This window comes from Tubulanus polymorphus, chromosome 4, assembly GCF_964204645.1.
Source record: "Tubulanus polymorphus chromosome 4, tnTubPoly1.2, whole genome shotgun sequence".
In the NCBI taxonomy this organism is placed as follows: domain Eukaryota; kingdom Metazoa; phylum Nemertea; class Palaeonemertea; order Tubulaniformes; family Tubulanidae; genus Tubulanus; species Tubulanus polymorphus.
This window is the reverse complement of record NC_134028.1, coordinates 24,731,852-24,754,397: the sequence shown is the minus strand read 5'-3', so window position 1 is coordinate 24,754,397 and position 22,546 is coordinate 24,731,852. Positions and strand designations below refer to the sequence as shown.

The following is a 22,546-nucleotide window of genomic DNA, read 5'->3' as shown; positions in this document are numbered from 1 at the left end:
TTTCACTAAGAGTAACATTTATTCAGATTCAAGCAATAGTCATAAATTAAACCAAAGAACTCTTTAAAATTGGAATATCGAGACATTAATACACAAAGAATAATATAAACTTAATTGCTCCAACCGACCGACCGAATTTTTTAAACAATTCAAGTGCGTTTGTAATCTATACACCTAAATATAGTGATCATTTTCATTTGTCAATAATAATAACACTACATGATATTATTAAATCATTAAATATATCCTTGTTACAGCACAAATCAGATATACACAATATAAGAAGATATATGCTGGACATCGTAAAACAACAGTAGATCAACTGCACACAAGTCGAAACAAGTATATATTATAATTACAAGAATGTTTGAAAAGTAACCGGGGTCATAAGAAAACGATCGAGAAATACCTCTCCGAATTTTCCGATCCTAATTCTAAGACTTCGAATAATATAATCGTTGAGATTTTATTATGATATTATTTTCGACCAGGCAGGATCATAACAAACCCTAAAGATGCGCGCGCCCTCCGTACCGAGTAGTACCACTTCACGTATATATATATAAGAATTATTTACAACAAAAAAATAAAGTACGACGATATATAAAATAGATTTGAGTGAAGGGCGTGACGTCGATACGGGCGGCACAACTTCAGAACGAACCCGAGTGTACATAAAGGCGCTCTTTTCCAATGCTTTTTTATGAACACAAGACAGATACGCGTTCAATAAATGACGGCGTATTTGCAGATTGTGGAGCCGGAACAGAACGGAAGGACATTTTGTGCGTTCTCTTCTTATCATTTCATTTTTGTCGTTGTCGTCGTATATCGATATTATAATTTCCCCGACCCTCGATGCGTTGGTGATTATTAAACATGCGGTGAAGAATGATTCTTCGTAATAAAAAATATATATAGATATCAAATGTGCGCGAAAAAAAAAAAAAAACGTGAAGATGACCTAAAAATTTTCTCAATGACCCCCCGAACCCTCAATTATCGCCAACGACAAAATGTCCGTCATGTTTTGCTAACCCCCACAACTGTGATCCGTTGACTTGCGAGCCAGTTTGTTGAGACCCTGACCTGCCACCTCTCTCTCGCGCGCGATATAAATCAATATAGTTGTACACGTTATGCGTGTGTGTGCAGCAGTCACCGTGTACAGTTTTTAAAAAATGTTCATTCGTTTTCGTAATTTAACTTAAATCGAGTTCCTTCGGCTGTTCCCAGCTGAATTCTTTGCGTCCGAAATGTCCGTATGCGGCAGTTCTTTGGTAAATTGGTCTCTTCAGGTTCAGAGCCCTGCAAATGGAAAAATAATAGATATACAACTCCAGAACTTCAGAATTAGATTTGGAGAAAACAACTGTTCGAATTTAAAGTTCAATCATGGTTTGTAGTAGTGTTGTGTAGAAGCAGTTGTTAGTGAATAGCGCCAATTGTAATTGCTCATCACAATTTGTCAAAATCACTCAATTAAGTGGCGTGTGCTTGGCTTCTAAATATTTGACCAACGCTTAGTATCACAATTAGAAATACTGCAACACTTTTTGGATGGCATACAAGTCACTTGTTTACATTTTTCTGGGAAGTAAGCATTAATCATGGCTTTAACAGATTTTTCCCAAGTAGTTGCACAAAGTCGATTTGCTAAAAACCATGATTTCCTAATATCTTAAAGAGACCCTAGAAATTGAACATAGGAAAACTTTTTTGATTATCATCTTCAGCACAGTAGAAATGGCTGATTTTTGACCCCTCTCCATGAATGCATACCCTATGTGCAATAATTTAAAGGGCTCCTTATAAGTTCTGATGATATCTGATGCGCGAGTTTAATCAATCAACTTACTTGACGATACCGCCTGGTCTGAGATCAAAGTTCTTCTTGACGATTCTCAGCAATTCATCTTCAGATTTCGTCGATGTTCCGTAGCTGAATATACTGATGGAAATCGGCTGAGCGATACCAATAGCATACGATAACTAGAAAATAACAAATACATTTTTCCGTTAGTCATTTCAAGCACCAAGATTCAGTTTAACTCCCCTTTAACTGTTTAACGCCATAAATTAAGTAAATCCAAGCTACATCTATATATATATACAGCCATCCAATCATCAATGAAGAACTTCTAAAACTACAAGAAATTACGCCCCTCCCAGATATGAGAAAAAGATTGTTTAAGCCACTGCAGGTGACCTGCTTTTTCTCCCACTGTCTCAACAAATTCCCCCAATTCTTAGCTTGTTATTTTTTGTTAAACAAAATTTCCTCACTTTTTTTAAGTAAAGAAAACTCCCCGACTTTCCGTGATTTCCAAGTAAGTGGCCCCACCCTGCACTAAGAAAACTATTACGAAGCGAGAAAATGCATTGCATACCTGTACGAGAACTCGCTTACAAAGTCCAGCTTTGACTAGAGACTTGGCGACCCAGCGAGCAGCATACGCAGCAGATCGATCGACCTTGCTGAAATCTTTACCGGAGAACGCTCCGCCACCGTGGGCACCCCATCCGCCGTACGTGTCCACGATAATCTTACGCCCGGTCAAACCGGCATCGCCCTGCGGTCCGCCGATCACGAAACGACCGGACGGGTTCAAGTGGAATATGGTCTTGTCGTCGATGTATTTCGCGGGAATCACCGCCTTGCAGACTTTCTCCATGAGATCGGAGCGTAGGACGTCCATCGTGCATTCTTCGGCGTGTTGAGCAGAAATGACAACTGTATGAACGCGTTGGGGTATACAAGCACCCATATGGAATTTGTAGTCGATAGTAACCTGCGAATCAACATTAAACAACTATTAATCTTCCGCTTGTAGAGTGAAAGCTACGCAATGGGACCTGTCCTTAGTTCAGGGGCCAATTCTACCCAGGCTCCCATTGAAAGCCCAAGTTTAAGTTATAACTGACCACCATAGAGATACATCCCTACACTGGCTTGAATGAAGAACTTTAATAAAACGTACTTTAAAACCAAACTTAACCAACTAAAAACTTAACAATCAGATGCACAGTAGTGATTTTGAGTCCACAAGTGGTCTTATAAATTTGTTAAGATTGGCTATAGAACTAACATGGTCTGAAACTAGTCCAAGCTCTGGCCCTAACTAGACCAAGTTCAACAGTTCCGGGTCTGATTTGCCTCTAAACAGTTCAGAATTAAATGTTTGGAAATCAAATTGTTACTGTGGAAGTGGTTCTTGGTTTCCAATTGAAAAAGAATCTTAATTGGTAATTTTCAAAGCACTTCAATCAATTGTCAAGATAGTGGCTGTCAATAGTAACGAATATTCAAATGAAAGAATGTTAAGCGTTGTATTTACCTGTGTTTTAGTGTCTGGACCAGCCCACCAGAGCTCTCCAGTGCGTCTCAGTTCAGCTATTTTAGCGTTCAGTTGATGCGACAGTACGACGGTGAGAGGCATACATTCTTCAGTTTCATCGGTCGCGTAACCGAACATCAAACCCTGATCACCGGCGCCGATATCTTCTTCATTTCGGTTGACGTGGACGCCCTGAGCGATGTCGGGACTTTGTTGTTCGATGGCTACTAAAACGTTGCACGATTTGTAGTCAAATCCTAGAAAGGAGAAATCGAAATATTAGCGGCTATTTTTCATCGTTTTCATTGCGACATTTTCAAGAATTATCAGGGATGCTTTTTTATTGATTCCCCAAGTTTTTTTGTTAAATGTTCTAATTCAAAATTCCATAAGTGAATCTGCTGCAGGTGAATGGAGAAAGTTCTTAGTATAAAATGTTCAAATTTCCATTCTTTTTTCGTGAAACGTATTACTAACGAAATGCGTCAAATGCTTCTCATGAATTTTCTTTTTGGCAAAACTTGTCAAATTCTCTAATTTTTATGGAATCCAGTCGAGTTTTCTAAGTTCTATTCGGTGGCCACAGACCCCGATTAATATTAAGCCCCGTAAACCGTCACGAATGCCTTCCTAAATTGTTAGATCTAACTTTCGGTTAATTTCGAATCATTCAATGTCAATTTTCAGAGTAAGCAAAATTTCACGATAACCTAAAGGATGTAAAGTTCCGCTAAAAACTGAATTCATTATTTTACTCAATTGATTTAATTATTGTGCAAAATACACTGCTAATGTTTTTTAAAGATGTGACTGACTGTAAATATCGTACCTTTTTTGGAATCGTCATAACCGATATGTTTGATCGTGTCGCGAATGACTCGCTGATAGTCGACGTGGGCTTGAGACGTGATTTCACCGCAAACCAGAATCATTCCAGTTTTACAACAGCTCTCTGCGAATAACAAAACAAAAATACATTCAATATGGTCTTTCAGTAAAAATATTCGGCGCAACTTATTTCTTTACGTGAACGTGGGAAAAATTGTTTTTGATTACACTACTAATGCTAATGTTTAAAGGATACCATTTTCTCAAATTTCACTAACTAATAATATCAAAAATTATTCATCTTCTGATGTATTTTTTTTCCCGAATTCTAATTTTTTCTATCTTCCCAAACCATAACCACAATTAATTGATTAATTCGGAAAAGTCTCTGCAAGATCTTTATACCTGAGATTTTTACTTTTCACATAAAAAGTTAATAACAAATTGATTTTTAGTTTTGGCTTTTTTCGGTAACCTGGCCGTGACCAAAGACAAACTAAATGCACAATATTAATTATTCTATATAATTGGTAAATAAATAATGAGAATTAGATATGAACTTACCACAAGCGACCATAGCATTTGGATCTTGTTCTAGATGTGCGTCCAAAACTGCATCACTGACCTGATCGCAAATTTTATCTACAAATTTTTACAAAATAAACATTGGGTTAATTCATTAATAAAACCCTTCTAAACCATAGTCAATAAATTGAGGATCTCGAAGATGCAGGCCATCAGTAAAAAACCGTGGCCCAGGTACGCCTGTTGTCATAGTTACACAGGACGCTGTCATCTCCATCAGCCGCCATTCTCCCCGAAAATGGCACCACCTCGATTGAGAAGATGCATCATTTTACTCACCTGGATGACCCTCTCCGACTGATTCTGACGTGAACAAAAAGGTTCTGTCTTTTCCATTATCTCCGTTCAGTATTAATCCGTTTTCCATCTTGCTTGTAGTTTATGTATCTGTTGTTTATAGTGTACAGTAATCCCACGGCAGACAAGAGAAATTTCAGCGTCGCCTGTTCAGCTTTAAAACTGTATGGAAAAGAGGACGATATAAATTTCACTCCGCTATTTATAGTCAACTCGCATCACGTGATCGCATTCGACACAGGCGATTGGTCCGGGCGTGTTCATTCGAGTATAGGGATCATACTCACTGGGCAAGTTCATTCGAATATAGGTTGAGTAGTTCTTCCGGACGAGAACATTGCCAACAGAAAAGCGTAGATTGCCGCCAGAAATGACGCATTTAGTTTTTACGGAAAGAGCACTTTATTTCAGTCTACCTCTAGTTAATTAACATACATCTTAGTAATTTAGAAGTAATTTCGATTAAAATCTGGTGTTAGGAATGATTTTGGTTGTGTTTCCAGGAAGGTGTCGCGAATGCTTCCACCCCTATACGTTGGCTACGATGGAAAGTTTGCTGCGTGGAATGCGACGTAAACAAACTCGAACACGTCCCAGCTAAACCTTTGACCTGTGACCATCTATTCGGTCCATTTTGACCGTTCGATTGGAGACAATTACAATGACGTTGATCAGTTGGAAAATTACTTCAAAATATTCAATTCATCGCAAGACAGTTTAAATTGCACAAACTGTCAGTCTAGCCTTTCGATCATTGGCCCCAATTTCTTCAAAACATCCGAAATTGATTTTTTAGATACATGTACTAGGGAAATTAGAAAGTTTCATCAGAAAAAAAGAAAGTTGATGATTGCATCAGTTTAAATTACATCATTCTAGTTAAGGATTTTCACGGAAAAAAGCAATGTTTTCACGCGCGCCATAACAACATCTGGTACTCTAAAAGGGGATCGAATTTACTACGTGACCAAACAATTACTTACAGTGAGATTGATTAATTACTGTTATCTACGTTAATGAGAGGCTAATTGCAAACCAGTCTGAGCAGAGTGTTATTTCGGCGAGGGCTTTTTGTTTTCTTGTAACATATCTAAACTAAACGGGTTTACGTATGAGCTGTTAATTGATTTTAGACACTTTTTGTACGAGGGCGGGTGATCCAGGACCATATTTTCCACCGTATTCCGGAGGACCATTTTTATTCAACACACAGGGTACATTTTTACGGCCATTCAACAATTAACAGAAATACCCAGCTCTACGGCCTTACAACTGTGTGGTCACCCAGGGATTAGATTAAGATAAGATGCTTGGCAGAGATATTTTTGTAGAATTGTTTATTTTGGGTAGAAATCCAAAAGGGCATTTTCAGGGGAAAGGGTCACATCTTCTTCACTCGCCACAACTACAGGTTTTCCGAATAGAATAATCTTGGACTTATCACATTGCCAAATCAGGCTCAATACAGCCTGGATTCGCGCATGTTCGTGGCGCAGCTCCTCCTAAAACCCATGAACCGAAATCCGCACTGATCCGCGGTTTGGCTTAATAGACACATTATCATCAGTTCCGAATCTTTCCATACAGACTAATGTTTCTATTTCTTAGAATAATTCGCTGTATAAGTTCCAAGGTGAATTCGATGATTTATTATAGTCTGCTCTTTGGCCCATAGTTTAATTGATAGCCGAAATTTCAAACAATGTAACCTACGTACCAATGAGGCCAAAGTCTTCTCATTGAACGTCTGGTTAGAGTCTTGGTACTTCTTATCAAAGTACCAGCTATAAAGTTTAAAGAATGATTATTGTCTCAAACGTCTATTTTGATATTCTGTGGTTGAAGTGTGACAGTCGTGAATTCATCGTGGACAAAAATTTTCCATTAAACGATCGATTTTAAAGGAAGTCTTATCATTGCACCGATCGTTCTTGATCTACAAAGTTTTAAGTTTGTGGAACAGTGATCTCGGTAGTTTAAACATGTATATATGTTAAATGTGTTTCCGATCTAACTTAATTGTAAAACTATATCTGACTATGTGCAGATACATCTATAGTTTCAAAACAAGTAAACAAGGATGCGACCGTTATTTTCTGCGAGCTCGAGCCAAATTCGACTTCACGCGCAGATAGGGTTAAATGGAGATTAGTAAGAAAAGGGATTTCTGCAATGTGCGGACTTTAACTGGAGGGATATTCAAGTTACTACTTACCGCCAGAAGGATTCGAACTTCAGAAAAATTCTAAACTGATAATACGTAATAATTCCTATAGAATTTTAATGAAAGACAAGTATTTCAATACAACACGCATGTGTTTATTCCTGGACGACTTCGTTTCTGTTTGTTGTGATTAACTGCAAGTTTTGGTAATATATTCCGCGAGGTCAGATCAAAATTTCAGATTTTGGAAGCAAAGACGTTTATTTTCATATCTTGGTGTGGTTCTTTTCGTACAAAAATAGATAATTTGCTAACTTGAACCGCGCGGTTACGATTCCCAGAGAGGAATCTGTATCCTGAGAACCACAGGTTATATTTCAGAATGCCATCCGCGCTGAGAAGTAAAAATAACTTAATTGGGAAATATTCCGCATTTCGCGTGAATTAAGATTTGGCTTCAGTACAATCAGTATTGTAGGGCACCGTTATTGTTGATAAAGACCCGGTTTGAGGCAGAATTCATTTCTTATCAGTTTGTATTCCTGTGGTTTTGATGATAAGCCCCGCGGGATAAGCCGTCTACGTACCTCCACCTCACTACTACGAGGACCAGGCGCTCGGTTACGTGACCGCGGTCAAACCCATTTTTATTTGACCTTCCTTCGATTTTTGGAATAAAAGGGCAGCTCAACCATGCCCTTGCAGTAGTGAAAGTTACAGAATCTACTTAGTGACACATTTCTGGTCAAGTTATGGACTTATTCAAGTTAACCCTGTGTTTTCTTCCAAAAAGCACTAGGATAAGTTTTCATTATAAAACAGGACCGATAAATTCGATTCCATCACTAGAGGTATAAGTAGGGTGGTAGTATAGTTCGCTCCGGCTCTGGGAGCAAATCATGCGACTTTTTTGTTTTTTGCTATGCCTCAACTGGATTTAAACAGTAACGTGAAACAACGAGCCAATCAACGGCTTAATAACATTGATACATGTTTTATTTGGTTTTCCGGGTAAATGAACAGATAAAGAAAGGTTTGGGCCAACAGTGACAATATCGTCCGGTACATGTTCTCGTACGCTTGGACGAATTCATTATCTGTATTGTCAACGGATTCCATTGTGTGTAATTAAAACCGACCCGTCGTTGTTAAGTCCAGTCACGGGTAGGAATAAACACATGTAAACAAATCAGTGGCAACAGTAAAACAAATGGCGACAGGTCCTAAAGAGGCACTCGCCTATTGTTTCCTAAGGAAGGATGAGTTTGAGCCAATATGGATAGACACACTAGAGAGTTTGAAACGATTTTGATAGAGAGTAGAGTTTGAGACGATTTTGATAGAGAGTAAAGTTTGAGACGATTTTGATAGAGAGTAGAGTTTGAGACGATTTTGATTAACAGCAGTAAATTAACTATATCATACTAATCATTTGTTTCTTTGCCACAGATATATAACACGTGTATTTGTATAATTGTTATAAATGTGTTCAAAACATATTTTACCATATATAGTATATAAGGCTGGACTGGACTGTCCAATGGTAAAAATGGTTAAATTCATAGACTAGTCTCTTTGGAATTAAGGTCCTTGAAATATCGTCCTCGGGTTTCGCAAAAAAAGCTTGAAACGGTTAAGCTTGAATTGTTTTCCTCATCGAAAACATGAATAGAACAAACAGAAATTTGAGTTTAACTTTTAGTGAAATCGGGCCCTATAAAGCTTGTACTTATCTAAGTTGTATTATTCAAGCAACGGCCAATGTAGTGCAATTTATTATTTGATATCTTAAGCTACGGACAACGGGGTCACCTACAAAAACCAGTTGTCACTGAAAATTGTCACTGATATTTTTGTTGAATTGTTTGTATGTATTAAAAATAATTGACCTATGGAATTTAATTTTAAAGGTTAAAATGTTCGCGATTCTCGTGCGAAATCAGCTGATCGAAGTCTATGCGAAACCGAACTCAACCGGTAAATTTCACCCGCACTATCTCCTTTTCAAAGTGTTTTGAACTAGTTGATGACTAGATAATACGAGATTTATCAGTGCAGTTACATCCTTCAGATCACAGCTGTGTTTTATATGTCGAAGGGCTTTGAATTCGCCAACTCTTGAAAATAGTGGACGCGAATTCGAAAAAGGAAGACCTTTACGATCGCGCAGATTCAAACATTCTTGATCGCGGAAACATTGTTTCCCAAAAACCATGTTTCTCGTAAACACACACGATAGGGAAACACACGAACACACTAGAAATGAAATGGGATATGACGTAAGAAAATCTTTAATTGTGAAAATAGAATAAATATCTTTTATTTCATACTTCTTTGAAAATCGTGTCTTCCTTATAAATGATCGCCTAAATACCAGACTCAGGTGCTTGTATTATCATTCATTTCATTTTACATGTCCGACGCCATCTATTTTAGAATAGAGGCATTGTGGACTGGGACTGATGTCGTCGTCGCCAACGAGGATAATCAAACGAATCATCTTCACAAGAAAAACAAATCGAAAACAACTCGCAGATTTTAGAACTGGTCAACAGTTTATTTAAAACAGTAATTGGCACTCTCAACATCAATTAAAACAAAATACAACGTATCACCAATCGTCGTCAAAAAACACTTTCATTTCATAGATAAGAATAGATAATGAATTATACATCATTTTGGTATATTGATAAATGAGAAGAATATAAACTTAAATGATTATATTTTATGTACAAGTTATCACAAGAGCTTTGACATTAGAAAAATATACTTAACTTATATATTTTGTTTTTTTATAGGCTACGTTACAATATAAGGGACCTGTACATTTATCACAAATCATTGGACGGCAAACTTTACTCTACCAAACGGATATATATTCGTATATATATATTTATTTATCTATATATAGTGCATTGTATTTACAAATATTGTATAAAGTGCTTTGACAGGAAAATTCTAGCTTAAATAATGAATATTATGCGCGAAGGTACCGAATAAAAATTATTCCAGTGAGAAAATCAATCAAATATAACTTGACTTTCAAAACATCCAAAACATTTTTTTCGTTTTTTCCATTTAGTGTCACAGCGTTATAACGCCCGCAAAAAGATCTGATGACTTCTTTACTGAACAATAAATTGCTAGCTCTATCAGACTAAGATTATGCAAAGCAGCGATAAGGTGACCTACGTACCATTGATGAATTCAATCATATAACTATCGAAAATTAACTACTTTAGGTGATGTTTTGAGTCGATGGTTTTGTTTGAGGAATGTTAAACCAAACGCACACGACGACGAAAGTGGAGCGGTGTGGACGAGTGGTTGGAGCGTTTGACTCCGGGAAGCCCGATCGTGTTCTCGGGTTAGACACTTATCCTCATCGCCCCAGTAGTAAATGGGTACCTGATCTGATAGATGACTCCTGAGCGCCTAGCACATGCTCGCGTGTACCTAGCCACAAGCAGAGATGACTGGTAAGAGTTTAGGCTGGGATTAATAATACCAATTCAATGAAAAGCACTGTTGAATATTGTATCAGTGGAAAGGGCGCTATAGAAATTGAATAACAATCACTATTAATTTACTAAAACGTTTGCTTCATCAAAACAGAAAACAGTTTTTCACAAAAGAAAACGTTTTTGAGTAAAAGTTTTACTCGCAATCGATCAAACGAAACATTATTCAGGTTTCAAAGTAAGGTTTTTTCCCGTGTCGTGTGCGTTGGGCTTTAGAAACCATGACCGAAAATCTAATAACTTGATTCATCCTTCGATTCTCAGACTTTTCGCGAGTTGGATGCGCGCGACGGCGGAACTTTAAACGTTTCGTCGAGGAACTGCTGATAGGCGATATTTCCGGTCATATTCTCGTCGAATCTCGTCATCACGTGATATACCTCGTCCTCGTCGAGAACAACGTTAGCCAGTTTGAGAACGGAGCGGAATTCTGGGAGTGATAGATAACCCAGGTTACTGGCGTCCAATTTTTTGAACGCTCTTCGCAGATTTTTCCAATCTCCAGCCATCTAAAAAACATAACAGTTGATTCATTTCATAATGAATATAAACGCCGATCATTACTCGAATTAAGAGATCCAGATTCGGCAATCAACTTTCAATTTAGGGAATGAGGACTGTTCGACTAGTGTGGAAATCGAGGATTCCGCTCGTGGTAAACTTTTACTTGCGATGATCCATCAGGTTCGCTTGTGTGCATTCAGGGCGAACTTCGGTTATGGTCATCCACTAGTTAGTGACCTAATCGTTGGTAGTAAGCTTTTATAATCGGATGGGATTATAAATACTGTGAAAATATCCGATCGTGAAACTAAACTACGGACAGGTTACTGAGGTCGACCACGGGAATTCATTTGTCAAACTAAATTGATGAATATATCTTCATGAATCCTAAAGATCAATCTTAGTCTATCAATTAATGATCTGCCTAATTTCTGATATGAAAGTGGCTAAAACTCAAAGTTGTATTGATGCATTTATGCGGGATAGCTGGTGGTACGGGTTCCTCGTAAAATCTTTTCTAAGCATTCTACTATTCTTAAGATTAGCAGATCTCCCAGCACACGCCATCTAGCGGGATAGCTGGTGGCACGGGTTCCTCGTCAAATTTTTCCTAAGCATTCTACTATTCTTATGATAAACAGATCCGAAAAAGTTCTAAAATTCAATCGAAACTATTTTCTGGGTACCTTTTGTCTGAGTTTGGCAGTGACACCGTGCAGCCCTTTCTGAGGAGGTTCAACAATATCGGGAATTGGTAATTCTGACTGCGGATGAGCTAACAGCGATAACATGTTGTTTCCGTGACGCCATACTTGTCGTTTTAACGCAAACGGTTTCAAAAACTCGACGTAGTTAATTCTAAAAAAGAGATGAATACATTTAGACACTGGGCGCCTCAAACGTGATGGAATACATTTTTTGGCGACTAGAAATGAATAATCACTCCTGGAATCCGATTCAAGCCCACTCTACCGACACCAAGGTTGCAAAATCCACAGGAAGGTTTGTTCTTTTTTCAAATGTTTTCAGAATAAGATCATTTGCATAAACATTGCATCTCAAACAGAAATGAGAAAATGAATTTTTTTGCGGTGAAATGGGGAGCGTTCACAAATTACGTACCTCAAAATCTCCCATTTTTTATCTGAATTAGGGTTAGGGTGAATTCCTACGAAAAAGATTATGCGGGCACTAATAAAACACCAACGGCTATTTTCATTTGAGTTCATTTGAGTGAGAACCCTCCCCCCATGTACCACTTTGTACCAAAATTCAGTAACCCCCCTCCCCCAATGGAGGTACGTAATTTAGGAACGCTCCCATGGAAGTGAAAGAATCTGCGTAAGAAATGGCGTAAGAAAGTGCGTGATATAATTTTCACGAAAAAACTATTCACATAAACATCGACAACAAAAATCTCTTATAAGATATTTTTCGGTTAAAAAAGGAATTCTTAAGAAAAGATTCTACAGCCAAAAGGACAAAATGACGACTGATTTTCTTACCGGCCATCCCGTTTCATATCAAATTTCTTCGATATAAGCTGCAGTTCGTAGTCGCTGAGGTGAATGTTGAGTTCAGTGAGAACATCCTGGAACTCTTCCCGTGTGACGTTATTCGTGACGTACGGATCCATAGCTACAAACTCCTGTCTCAAATCCTCCCATAAATAATCAACCTATCGAACGACGAAACAGTGATTTTCAGGTTTGATCGAATTGTGAGTGAAGCCACGTCCCGTAATGATTTCTTTTTAAACGAAACCATAATGGATTTTCAAATTTTTTTCGCATAGAATTTCAGTGTAGGACTTTATTAGAGAGTTCAAAACTAGTATCCACCGTTTTTAATTTCTAATTTGGATGAATTTTGCTTTTGAATTTGTACACAATTTCTTTCATAAATCTATTCAACGCGTTCGAGTGTTCCTATTCTGCTATTAGATCCAACAGCTTTTCTCTTCGAATTATTTCGTTTACCTTTGCTCTAACGTTGTCTTGTAACATGTCGGACACGCCGTTCAACTTCCTGGACCGCATCATACAATCGGCATCCCCGCGTCTGGGAGGACATACTTTAGCGTTGGGGAACGCCGCCGATCGCAGGGTCCAGCCGAAATGACGCACGAACTCGTAGAAGTTCAACGTCTTGTTGCGATTGACTATGAACGTTTTCCAAATGTCGCGAATTTCGCCACGAGTGATTTCCTGCGCCATGTCAAACCTATCAATCGACGACAAAAATATGGATCATTAAACATAAGCATAAAGTGGTCCAGGTTTTTGCACAGTTCCTCAAAACCTCCCATTATATTCTATTTAACCACTACATTATGATAATAATCTTACAGATATATTTTCATTAATTTACATTAAGTATAAATGAATAAACATTTAAATAGTAGGGAATAAAAGGATAGATATATATCAAGGTTGGTAATCTAGATTTTTCAATTTGAGATTGGTTCATGTCTTACTTTCTGAACAGTTGATACATCATTTCCTGTGTAAACTGTCCTGTGTTCATTTCATCCAATTCGTGAAACTTTCTCTCGACTTCTTGATAATTGTTTTTGATCACTTCTCGAATTAGTTTGAAAAGTTCAGGAGTCGATCGGTGAATGACGTTCGTAGGTTCGGCTTCCATTACGAGCTGATCCTCCGCTTCGATGACATCACTACCGCCGTCGTCTGACTCGGCGAGGGGTATCTTATGGGATTTAGCATCAAAAAGACTTGGCGCCTGACCCCTAAAAATATCATTTAACAAAATACAACTTACTGTTTTATAAGATTTTCTGTGGAGCTCATGGGTTTTGGAATTTTACTAATATTATCATTGATTTTCGTATTCCTTTTTCCATCTTCAATTATGATTCGTTTCGAAGATTTTCTATTCGCATTTTGCGGTTAGGGTTGATAAGTTACTATCAAATATCAGTGATCGCTATATCTATGACTGAATGTCAGATGGGAACTTACTTGGTGTCAAAAAGTGACATAAAGTCGCCATATTTCACGAGACCATCGTCAGTTAGAGGCACTTTATCGACAAAACTACGGAATTCGTCGTCTGTCATTTCAAGGTCGAATTTGCTTTCGATTGCCGCGCGGAATTCCTCTTGAGTGATGACGTCAGTTCCAAATTTATCTATTTGGCTACAAGAGAGAATATGAACATGCAGGTCGAGAGAGGCCTTGCAGGTAGAGAGTGACTGTCCTTATGTTATAACGAACTGGAACAGAAATTTCCATATTATGTTTCGATTTAACCAAGAAATTGTCAAATTCGTCCGACCAACAGATTTTGTACTTTCCAATTTCAAAATAAAACTCGATTTCGTCCCTAGGTGTGGGGGGGGGTCCTAAGGGACACGAACTTCATATCAAATCAAAGTAAATTCGAATAAGTAACAGGACAATTTCCTATTTCAAGATCCCGTTAATGTAAAATACTCTCTGGGCTCGGACCGCTGGGTCAAGACAGGCGTTCGTTACTTACTGGAAAGTTCCTAAAAGTTTCAGGAAATCTCTCTGGAAGAGATTCATCAGCTGCGTTTCAATGGCGCTGACCGTTGATTTGTTCGTCGCTGACCTTCCACGTTCATTGTACCTGAACGAACAAAATGGCAATTGATAAAGAATATTGATGATTAAATCGTTGAACTCTCTGCTTCGTGTATAGAAAACTATACCTTGAATCTACGATAAAAACTTAACTTACAATAAAGATATATTTTAGCGTGAACAATTTGATAGAGGAATATGTGAAATCACCTGTGTTTCGGATTTGAGAGTATATTGTGAGCCATTCCCGCTTCGCTTCGGTCCAAAAAGCGGTACAAGAAATCTTTATACGGCACGCCTTGTGGTCGCAGTTCTACGCAGCATCTCGCCATGAATGTATATATGTAGGGTCGATCTAATTTCAATCCGTATTCGGCTAGTACTTCGAGGAAAACGTCGTGCGAAACCTGGTGATAGAAAAAAGGGAATAAGGTTTGTCAATAAGTGATTTTCATGTTGACATATCACGTTGAAACGATAAGTATACACCGTCTAGACTGGGTTTGTCTAAGAGTTGGGTGCACTATTTATCCGATCTAACATGAACATATTTGCTATTGGTCTCACCATTCCGGTATTTTCTGGGTCTCGTTTTTGGAATGTTTCTTTCATGCCGCTGAAGCCTTCGCGGAATTTATTTTTCAGCCAGTTTTCCACGTTGATCGACTGTTGACGTTCCAACTCTAATCGACGAGGTGTTCTCTTATCATCGCCGCATTCTGAAGCTGAAAGAAAATGTTCGCTTTTTCAAAATTTTGGCAGTTGAACAAATCTTCTAGTCTTAAATGGTAGTATTGAAGAAATTTTACAACAGTGGCCTTCTGGAAGTATTCAACATTATATCCTCATACATATGTCGTGAGCTTTTTGGACGGAGCAAATCTCTTCATGGTGATCGAAATGTTTAGAAGTTTGACTAATTGGCCGATGCACTTGTTCTACTGCGGTATGAACATTTGCTTATCAATAGTTACTGTACAATACAAGAATCCATCAAGATTTGAAACAATTAAGTTAAAGCTGTGGATATTTATAGATTTGTAATTATAAACTATATTCAACTTGCATAGAACTTCTACGAATTCTGTTATTTCTCATCAACAACCTCAGCGAAATCATAGAAATGTGTCTGAATCAGACAGCAATTACCTGTTGTTTCCTGTGCTGGTTTAGGTTTCTGTGCGGCGGCCTCTTTTTTCTTTCCAGCGCCGAGTTTTTTCAAAAGTGTTTCACCCTTGATGCACCCGGTTCCGTGTGTGTCGTACCTGGAATAACCGAAATTTTCAACACGTTAGAATTCGATATTGGACTCAATATGGAGCTGTAGTCGGGCGTTAGAAATTCTCTCCAGGCTAAAAATATTACTGAAATTTCCAGAGATTAAGATTATATTTACTTGGCCCATAACTTGTCGAATTCTTCGTCGTCCATCGGTAGATTGTCTTTGAGTAACATGTTTCTGAATTCAGGTTTTAGTAAATTACCAGTGGTGTCTATAACTTCTCCAACACCTAACATACTACAAACAACAAACAAACAATATTATTCAAATCCATTATAGCTCAATTACAGTTCCTCATTTAAATCTTCTTTCCTTGAATTTTCTTTCATGTTTGACTTACTTCATCTTTGCCTTTTCTTTCAGGTGCATGTGAACTTGTTGAGCGGACATGTTCACTTTTTCCTGGAAGTGTCGTTGTACCGGGTCCATCCATTGCGGAATTTCACCGTCCCCGGGCTCTCTGAAACAGCTGAAGAATTCCGTATAGCTGACCATCTGCTTTTCCTTCAAACCGATTCGGTCCATCAGACGATTGAACTGTGATTGGCTGATCGCTCGAGCCAGAACCGACACCAGGATACGAGCCAGCGCTTCCCTGTTTATAAATAGAATTGTTCATTATTAAATTTCTTTAAATCGTTTCATGCTGAAATTATTTTTCTAAAAAAATTTACGAAAATTTATACCTGGTAACGTTACCCTTTTGTTCCGGGTCGTTCATCTTGAATCGGTTTCGTATCTCGAAAAATCCGCTGTGCACTTTTTCTTTTAACATAACTTCCAACTACAACAGCAAAAAGAAATATCATAGATCAATCAGATGTTGAAATATATTTTCGCCGTAACGCGAACTCTCACCACGAGGGATAAACCTTGACCATAAAGCATTCTTAAGATTAGATATTTTTCATACATTGGGAATTCAACCATTTCGACCACCATGATGCGCGATAGTTTGCATTATATGATATAATACAACTTTCTACGGCTATTATGAAGGGATTTGTTACAAGGATTATAATGAATGAAACGAACTAAGAACCTATTCAGCGCTTGTTTTTATCCCCTCAGACTGTATACGCAACTTCTACTGCGCGTCGTCAAATGTCACTCGGTTTGTTTTTTGTTTCTTAACTTATCACGAATCCATCATACCTCATCAATTTCCAGCCGAGCTTGTGATACCATAGACAACCTCGATGACATACGGCTTTCCATCCCTCCGTCTCTAGTGCCAATACCGGCTCGACTGCCTGAAAATAGACGAATGTGACGCAGGCGTTTTTAATCCATAAGCCGAACTGGTGATTTTTATAGATTTGAAAAATGTCGCAGATGCATTTTCACCGTCGCGTCGCAAATACGATCCACGCAATGCATTAGCGCACCAGAGAAAACATGGGATCTAATGAAACATAAGATATTTGGTATATTGCAAAAGCATTTTAGCGCGCTTCTACTGAGATTAGTTATCCTTAATACAGTAAAAGTCCTTTAAGATGCCATATTGTTAGGACCATTGGAAAAAATGGCGTTATAATGAATTTGGTGTTATAAAGAATGGTATTTCCATTGAATTTTAGTAAGATTCAACAAATCTATTCTCTGAAAAGCGTTGGCGTTCTAAGCGGTGACATTAAAAAGGATGGCGTTATAACGGAATTTGACTGTATTTCATAAAAAATTACCCCACTTTTGATTTTGGTTTTTTTCATTTTCAAAGGCAATCATAAATTACAGAAGGACGGCACGTATATTTTTACGGTTCACTTTTTCAATAAAAACTGGTCCTGCGAAAATGTCAAAGCTAATTCAGATCTATCGCCTTTCACGTGAAATTCGCAGGTAATTTGGAATGGTGTCATCTTCGCAACTACTTCGGGAAACCAGATATAACCAATGTTCCGGTTCCCGTCGCTATAAATGCATCACGCAATGGTTATTTCACGTAGCACTTATATTTATTAGATTGTATGCCTCAAGATGGATGATAAATGACTGTCTATTTAACACACGTGTACCTAGGAACCTTGTTCGACCGAGTACTTCCCAGACAGAAACCTGAATCAGATTCGAAGTCCCTGGGCCCAATGTGATCGGTTTAAGAATTGTGGTTAAAGTGCCCTTTTTGCCTCTCCTTGTGCCGGGCTTTTTCTAAAAATATGTCCGTATTGAAATTCTTTTACTTGGGACTGATCAAGCATTGTTATATGCATGTTGTTTGTTGTTAGGGCCTATAAGAAGAATCGTTATATCGGCGTTGAACTGCCCTTTTGGGTTTTTTGCCCCACCCCGAACTTCCAAATGCTATACACGGCCATGGATTCTAGTATATCAATTACACGTATAGGATATTATCAAAGTTAATGGACATTAATAATGAGTGTTTGCAAAGGTCTATAGTGACCACATTGTATTATAATGAGATTTCCGAATGTTGCTTTGTTGCTATATCAAATTAGATCAATTTATCTTTATGGGCGATTGGACAATTTCACCTGTGAGAGATTTTAATATAATAATTGATTATTGCCATAGCCACGGATTATTAGCTGTCAACAGCGAACTTCAGCGGCAGACGTCTACAGACTTGCAAACTCAGTCATTGCATTAGCCGTTATCGGTTCCTATATTTGGAAACATTTTTAATCAGTTCATGTTAGATGGAAGCTTCTTGGTACAGTAAGGTTGACGAAGAAGGAGATGTGCGACCTTGACCGTCGTTTTTATGGTTAACCTAAATCGGCCCTTTGGAGACGGGTGATTCTTTCAGCAATTAACGGCAAACCTTGCCACTCCATTCACCTAGATGTGTCAGAATATAAATGTAGTAAAGAAAGTCCTGATTGAGACATAAAACTTCGATTTAGCCCGATGAATACTGTAAAAGATTGGTCGATATCGCTGAGTCTGAAATCTATAAACACCAACTGTGCAGAATATCTGATGTAACAACTATCTTATAACTATATATTTAGAAAACATATCGAAAAAGTCTGACAAAACATGGTCGGGCATTGAATATAAATTCTTTCATGATTTCGTTCAACCATCCTGGCATATTAGGTAATACAGACAAATGTAACCATATGTATTGGTTGAAACCAAGTACGTGTGCCGAAAACGTATGTTTGGACGAAGTTTAGTACACGGTTATAGGAGTGTCTCCCTTCTGAAAGAAATGTCCTTGGGCTATGATACTAAAAAAGTGGTAAACGAGTGGAAACCTGACATAGTGGCCATAAAAAATGCATTTTTCACTTTAATAAGTACTTTTAACCAACTGTTGAGTAAATTCTGGTCAAGAATAGGGAACCGCTTTGAAATGGTTAATTTGCTTTTGGATGCGCTGAAGACTCGTTCTCTGAAATCATGTTCAGAGTCGTATTGCGTGCAATGCGATGTATATAAACATACATAATGTATATCTAAATAGGTAAAAAATCGCTGGAAATGTAGTTTTTCAGTCAAACAGGTATAAAACACCGTAATCATACGCGTACAATAAAACACTAAGAATGCTATACTGAATAAAACCTGATACTCAAATAATGAAATGCACTTGTTCTTTGTGATTTTCTATAGACGATTTTATGTTTGACCTCATCTTTATAACGTGTACGATGTTTAAAAGAAAAATTAGCTGTTCCCCAGCAAGTCGAAAGTCGATATATATATATATTTTCGCATCAATTGATTTGGTGTAATCGCAGGACAATCAACAATTCTGTAAATGAAGATATTCATTGGCGCCATGTCGGAATAGAAAAACAATCCCGTTTACTCAAATGTGTAGAATAACTAACTCTACAGGAATTGAATAGATTAAAAACGAAATTCATTTGTCAAAAAGTTAAAATCTAAAACTTGAAAGACACGACGTTTCGAACTCTCTAGATTGATCGTCAGGTGCATCACACCTTTTTTAACTTTTGATAGCTGAATTTAGTTTTTGATTTCTTAAATTTCTATTCATTGGGTTTTCTCCTAACATGTGAGATATCTTTTTCTCGTTGAAGAATTCTCAATACAATTAATAGAATATCGTTACATTTTATATCGTTGATATAGTAACAAAAATCGACAAATTTCAAAAAAGAAAATACAAGAGAATTAACGTGTAAATATACATTTACTTCTTTACGAAACTAGCTATAAAGCAATCGAATGAACACTTACCAAAAATAGGGAGTCTCGTCGTGCAGGGATCTCCATGCTTGACCTCAATTCCTTCCGGAATCGCATCAGCGCGTAGAGGATGGATAGGAGCGCTCTGACTGAGTACCGAGTGTCTACCACCGGCCTGACTGATAGACCGTCTGACCGGGTAAGCCCTCTCCGAGGCTAACGGACGAATATTACCCATCAAAGACTGCGATCTAGACAGCGCTCTATCCCCGCCTCGAGACGTTCCGCGTATTCCTAAATTTTCCGGATTCGACATTCGCGATAGCGGATGCTCGATTTGCGGCAGCAACAATTTTTTACTAGATGTACTCATTCCCGTATTCGGGCGCGAAGCTACGCCAACTTGGGCCATGTTTGCCCCGGTTTTGGGCCCGTTTTTTGAAGTTTGATACGCGGTAACACCGACTGGCGAACTTGATTTAGTTGACGTGCTGGTAGTCAATGTTGTCCCTGACAACTCGGTGACTTGCCGCATGAATTGTGCCAATTCAAGCCGCTACACACACGGGTTTTACTGGTTGTAATATACTGGTACTGTTATCATTATATACGTTCTGAAATGTCTGACGTGCTACAGGTGGAAATCACTGAACCGTGACAAAATCCAGTAACATATATAACAGTCTATACAACTGACGAAACCGGATTAAATCCAACGATAATCCCCTAGATAATCTCTACCATAATCATTTAACCTTATTCGCCGTTGGTTAAAAGTTTTTAGAAATTGTTGAGGCTTTTGGAAAATTTTGAAATGAAAATGAAAAGGAAAAATCATTTTTCAACTATTCATGCAATCATTTGTACTAAGAAAAAGAAAAAGTGTATAACGATTGAAATTATTAAAAACTTAAGTAAACTAAAGAAGTGAATTATTTGACATTAGGCTCCAAAATCCTTTTAATCGAACAAAATATAGAAAATTTCAATTCGTCGATTCCTTGGAGCTCGCGGGCAAATATTTGTTTTGGCGGGAAAACGATCGCGCGCCGGCGGTTTGTCGGGTATGTGCCGGTGTAGGAGAAAATCTATATAAAGCAAACAGCACTATAGCAACGCTCAGAGATAATCTTACCATGCGACTCTCTCTCTGACGATTAAAATTAACTCTCCCGGAATTAATAGTTCTAATCGTCTGAATAAACTCGTTAGCTAATTGGTAGCGACATCAATACGAATAATATAGGTCTAACCGGCCCCTACGAAGACCTCCAGAATTAACCACGCTTAAACTTGACCGCCCTGATTTCGCAAATTCGGAAGTCAGTCCCGTATCATAATTCTGAATGTAGGTTTTGTGTTTTTTTCTACGAGTTCGCAAGGTCGTTCTTAGCATTCTTTCAACGACTCCGTTAGGTCTATAACAAAATGCTTGTCAGTCTCAAATGAAGGATTCTACATAACATTTTTATTGGATGACAATAATATTTCCAAAAAGTTCGGTTATGTTCTGCAGTTGCCCTCCCCTTCCCGCGATATGCACGGCACTGTTTTAGAAATATAGAATGGCCCGAAAGAATGAACTGTTGTTTGAGTCGAATGTTACAGCATGTCCAGAATGGTCCAATATCCCATCGTGAATATGAATGGCGTTCTTTACTCGGAAGACTGAACGCAATAACTATAATTATAAACAGCAACAAAACTATTAACAATCTACATTCGAATATATCAAAGCCGATTCTGAAAACTCTAAGCCCTATTTGTCGTCGCGGCCCGGAAATCAGTATAAACTTCCCATTCACACTAAATTGACAGGATCACTCAGCAAAATCTGTTTCGTCCAACATTGTAGCTTGAACGATGCACCGAATTCATTTTATTGAGCGATATTCAGTCTAAAAGAAAGAAGAACAACGAATTCGAATACCGGTAGAAAGTAACGTATTTGGTATTGTCTAAATATTGTCTAGTTTATTTCATTGGGCGTTATTCAATCTTTAAAAAAAATGCGAATACCTAAAATATGTACCAGAAAATTGCCCAGAAAATTGCTTTGTGGCATGGGTTTTTACGATAAGCCCAGTATTTGGAGAATGTTCTCATCTTAGCAACTCTACGAGTAGCTGAAATAAATTCATGAATTCATATTAATGTCTATCACAACCATGTCTATCACTTGAATATAGTATTTTACAGATAAAAATACAATTTTGAATATTTAACTATTTAATATGGCAATTTCATAACATCCGTTCGAAATCATCACGTTTGAAATCCGGAGCTAATAGATAGAAGAATTTTACGGATGGTTCACTAATAAGATCCGTTTT

General features: G+C 37.8%; 2 protein-coding genes across 2 annotated transcripts; both read right to left on the bottom strand.

Annotated features, from left to right (window-relative positions):
- LOC141903092 (S-adenosylmethionine synthase-like) lies at positions 1–7,390 on the bottom strand. The gene is made up of 8 exons (XM_074791040.1): positions 7,264–7,390; positions 5,031–5,210; positions 4,731–4,808; positions 4,168–4,290; positions 3,339–3,595; positions 2,391–2,792; positions 1,859–1,992; positions 1–1,308 (listed from the first exon to the last, which is right to left on the bottom strand). Exons 2-8 carry the CDS (start codon positions 5,116–5,118, stop codon positions 1,203–1,205), a joined length of 1,188 nt encoding a protein of 395 aa, XP_074647141.1. The 5' UTR covers positions 5,119–5,210; positions 7,264–7,390; the 3' UTR covers positions 1–1,202.
- A 3,001-nt stretch (positions 7,391–10,391) lies between these two features.
- LOC141903997 (EF-hand calcium-binding domain-containing protein 6-like) lies at positions 10,392–20,625 on the bottom strand. The gene is made up of 15 exons (XM_074792426.1): positions 20,235–20,625; positions 17,241–17,338; positions 16,772–16,869; positions 16,426–16,680; positions 16,200–16,322; positions 15,953–16,068; positions 15,371–15,528; positions 15,014–15,210; positions 14,739–14,849; positions 14,219–14,395; positions 13,714–13,986; positions 13,217–13,460; positions 12,743–12,915; positions 11,924–12,095; positions 10,392–11,242 (listed from the first exon to the last, which is right to left on the bottom strand). Exons 1-15 carry the CDS (start codon positions 20,623–20,625, stop codon positions 10,994–10,996), a joined length of 2,835 nt encoding a protein of 944 aa, XP_074648527.1. The 3' UTR covers positions 10,392–10,993.
- Positions 20,626–22,546: the final 1,921 nt, after the last annotated feature.

Bases quoted from the DNA above. Each gene is read 5' to 3' on its own strand.
- LOC141903092 (XM_074791040.1), bottom strand. From the start codon at position 5,118: ATGGAAAACGGATTAATACTGAACGGAGATAATGGAAAAGACAGAACC. The intron at 2,793-3,338 runs GTAAATACAACG...GTTGATTCGCAG, and splicing joins GTCCAGACACTAAAACACAG to GTTACTATCGACTACAAATT. The intron at 1,993-2,390 runs GTATGCAATGCA...GTTATTTTCTAG, and splicing joins GTAAGCGAGTTCTCGTACAG to TTATCGTATGCTATTGGTAT.
- LOC141903997 (XM_074792426.1), bottom strand. From the start codon at position 20,625: ATGGCCCAAGTTGGCGTAGCTTCGCGCCCGAATACGGGAATGAGTACA. The intron at 14,396-14,738 runs GTAAGTAACGAA...TCTCTCTTGTAG, and splicing joins AAACTTTTAGGAACTTTCCA to CCAAATAGATAAATTTGGAA. The intron at 13,987-14,218 runs GTAAGTTCCCAT...TGATATTTTTAG, and splicing joins ATGTCACTTTTTGACACCAA to GGGTCAGGCGCCAAGTCTTT.